We start from the raw sequence: 1,799 nt of genomic DNA on the forward strand, positions 1-1,799 counted from the left end.
GACCTTCATCAACTCTGGAGTCAACCTGATGGAAGAGAAACAAACATCTAAGAAGTCTTCATCATTTAAGAAAACTAAACTAAAGTCTCTCCATCATAAAGCTGTTGACCGGGCCTTACAGAGTCCAAATGGACACCTGGACTTGTTCCTCCGTTTCCTCCTGGGACTTTCACTGCAGACCAATCAGAGACTCCTACAAGGTTTGATGACACAGACAGGAAGTAGCTCACAGACCAATCAGGAAACAGTTCAATACATCAAGAAGAAGATCAGTGAGAATGAGTCTGCAGAGAAAAGCATCAATCTGTTCCACTGTCTGAATGAACTGAATGATCGTTCTCTAGTGGAGGAGATCCAACAGTCTCTGAGTTCAGGAAGTCTCTCCAGAGATAAACTGTCTCCTGCTCAGTTTTCAGCTCTGGGTTTCATTTTGGTGTCATCAGGAGAAAATCTGGATGTGTTTGACCTGAAGAAATATTCTGCGTCAGATGAGGTTCTTCTGAGGCTGCTGCCAGTGGTTAAAGCCTCCAGCAAAGCTCTGTAAGGACAGATTGTTATTGCAATCATAGTTGATGGATTGAAATCTGCTAATGATGATATAGATTTGGGTTGTTTCTGTTTATTTGTTATGAACCACCTCACAACAAAAGTCAACATGTGTGAAATCAGACAGTTCCATCGATCTTTTTAAGTATAACATTGGTGACTAAAAAGAAAGAAACATATATTTTGATAAAATGTTTAATTCCATATTTCCTCCCTGTCTCCTCAGACTGAGTGTCTGCAACCTGTCAGAGAGAAGCTGTGAAGCTCTGTCCTCAGCTCTCAGCTCCCAGTCCTCCAGTCTCAGAGAACTGGACCTGAGTAACAACAACCTGCAGGATTCAGGAGTGAAGCTTCTCTCTGCTGGACTGGAGAGTCCAAACTGCCACCTGGAGACTCTCAGGTACGATGTGACCAATTCTGGAGAAACCAGATTTCTGTTCTTAGCTTCTATCAGAGATGATTTAAATATTATTTAAAATTTAGATTTGTCCATTTTTCTCATCTTTGCTCTGATCCCTGTGAATACAAACCTTTGCTTTATTATTTATCTCAGATGAATTTCTTGACTCTGTCAGTGAGATTACAGCTATCTAAGCTGGGAATTATTGGATTTTAAAAAAAGTGGTTTTACTAACACTCACTTTTTTCAGACATGAGTAATTTAATTTTATAAAAAATATTTACAACACTGTTACAGTTAGTGATAATAAAGAGTTAATATAATTTAGCACAGCATGTTGAAACTCCATTCATCTGACCAGGAGCTAAATGGTTGAAAACAATCAGTGATGCTGATTGGCTGAGAAAGAGTTCAGTATTTGTTGTAAACCAATCAGAGGCAGACAGAAGCATTCAGAGTCATAAACACTGAAGCTCTACCTTCTGAACTGAGAAATGAATGAATCAGTTAAGGAACTGATTTCCTTCTCTTAGTTCACTCGAATGATTAACGGATCATTCATGGATGATGCCAAACCAGTAGAGAGAGCAGATTCATACTGCACTGCCAAGCAGCCTTTAGCACAATGATATGCAAGAATATTCAAAAGTTTTCAGCAAGGGCCTTGATTCTTTACTTACTGGATGTGAACCAGAAAGGAATAAAACTTTAATAAAATTGGTTTTGGTGAGCTTTATATTTTAAATAGTTACTTTTCATGGATGATGGATGATGGATGGATGGATGGATGGATGGATGGATGGTTGGCTGGTTGGTTGGTTGGTTGGTTGGTTGGTTGGTTGGTTGGTTGGTT

General features: G+C 39.2%; 1 protein-coding gene across 1 annotated transcript; it reads left to right on the forward strand.

Moving 5' to 3' along the window:
- The first annotated feature begins 31 nt into the window (after positions 1 to 31).
- Positions 32 to 1,212, forward strand: LOC103155352 (NACHT, LRR and PYD domains-containing protein 14-like). The gene is made up of 2 exons (XM_007577012.2): positions 32 to 540; positions 773 to 1,212. Exons 1-2 carry the CDS (start codon positions 206 to 208, stop codon positions 1,020 to 1,022), a joined length of 585 nt encoding a protein of 194 aa, XP_007577074.2. The 5' UTR covers positions 32 to 205; the 3' UTR covers positions 1,023 to 1,212.
- The last annotated feature ends 587 nt before the right edge of the window (positions 1,213 to 1,799 follow it).

This window comes from Poecilia formosa, unplaced genomic scaffold (assembly GCF_000485575.1).
Source record: "Poecilia formosa unplaced genomic scaffold, Poecilia_formosa-5.1.2 Scaffold422, whole genome shotgun sequence".
In the NCBI taxonomy this organism is placed as follows: Eukaryota; Metazoa; Chordata; class Actinopteri; order Cyprinodontiformes; family Poeciliidae; genus Poecilia; species Poecilia formosa.

What these genes read in the sequence shown, in the direction of transcription:
- LOC103155352 (XM_007577012.2), top strand. Translation starts at nt 206, where the DNA reads ATGACACAGACAGGAAGTAGCTCACAGACCAATCAGGAAACAGTTCAA. An exon ending in AAAGCCTCCAGCAAAGCTCT is followed by an intron (nt 541 to 772) that starts GTAAGGACAGAT and finishes CTGTCTCCTCAG; the next exon opens with ACTGAGTGTCTGCAACCTGT.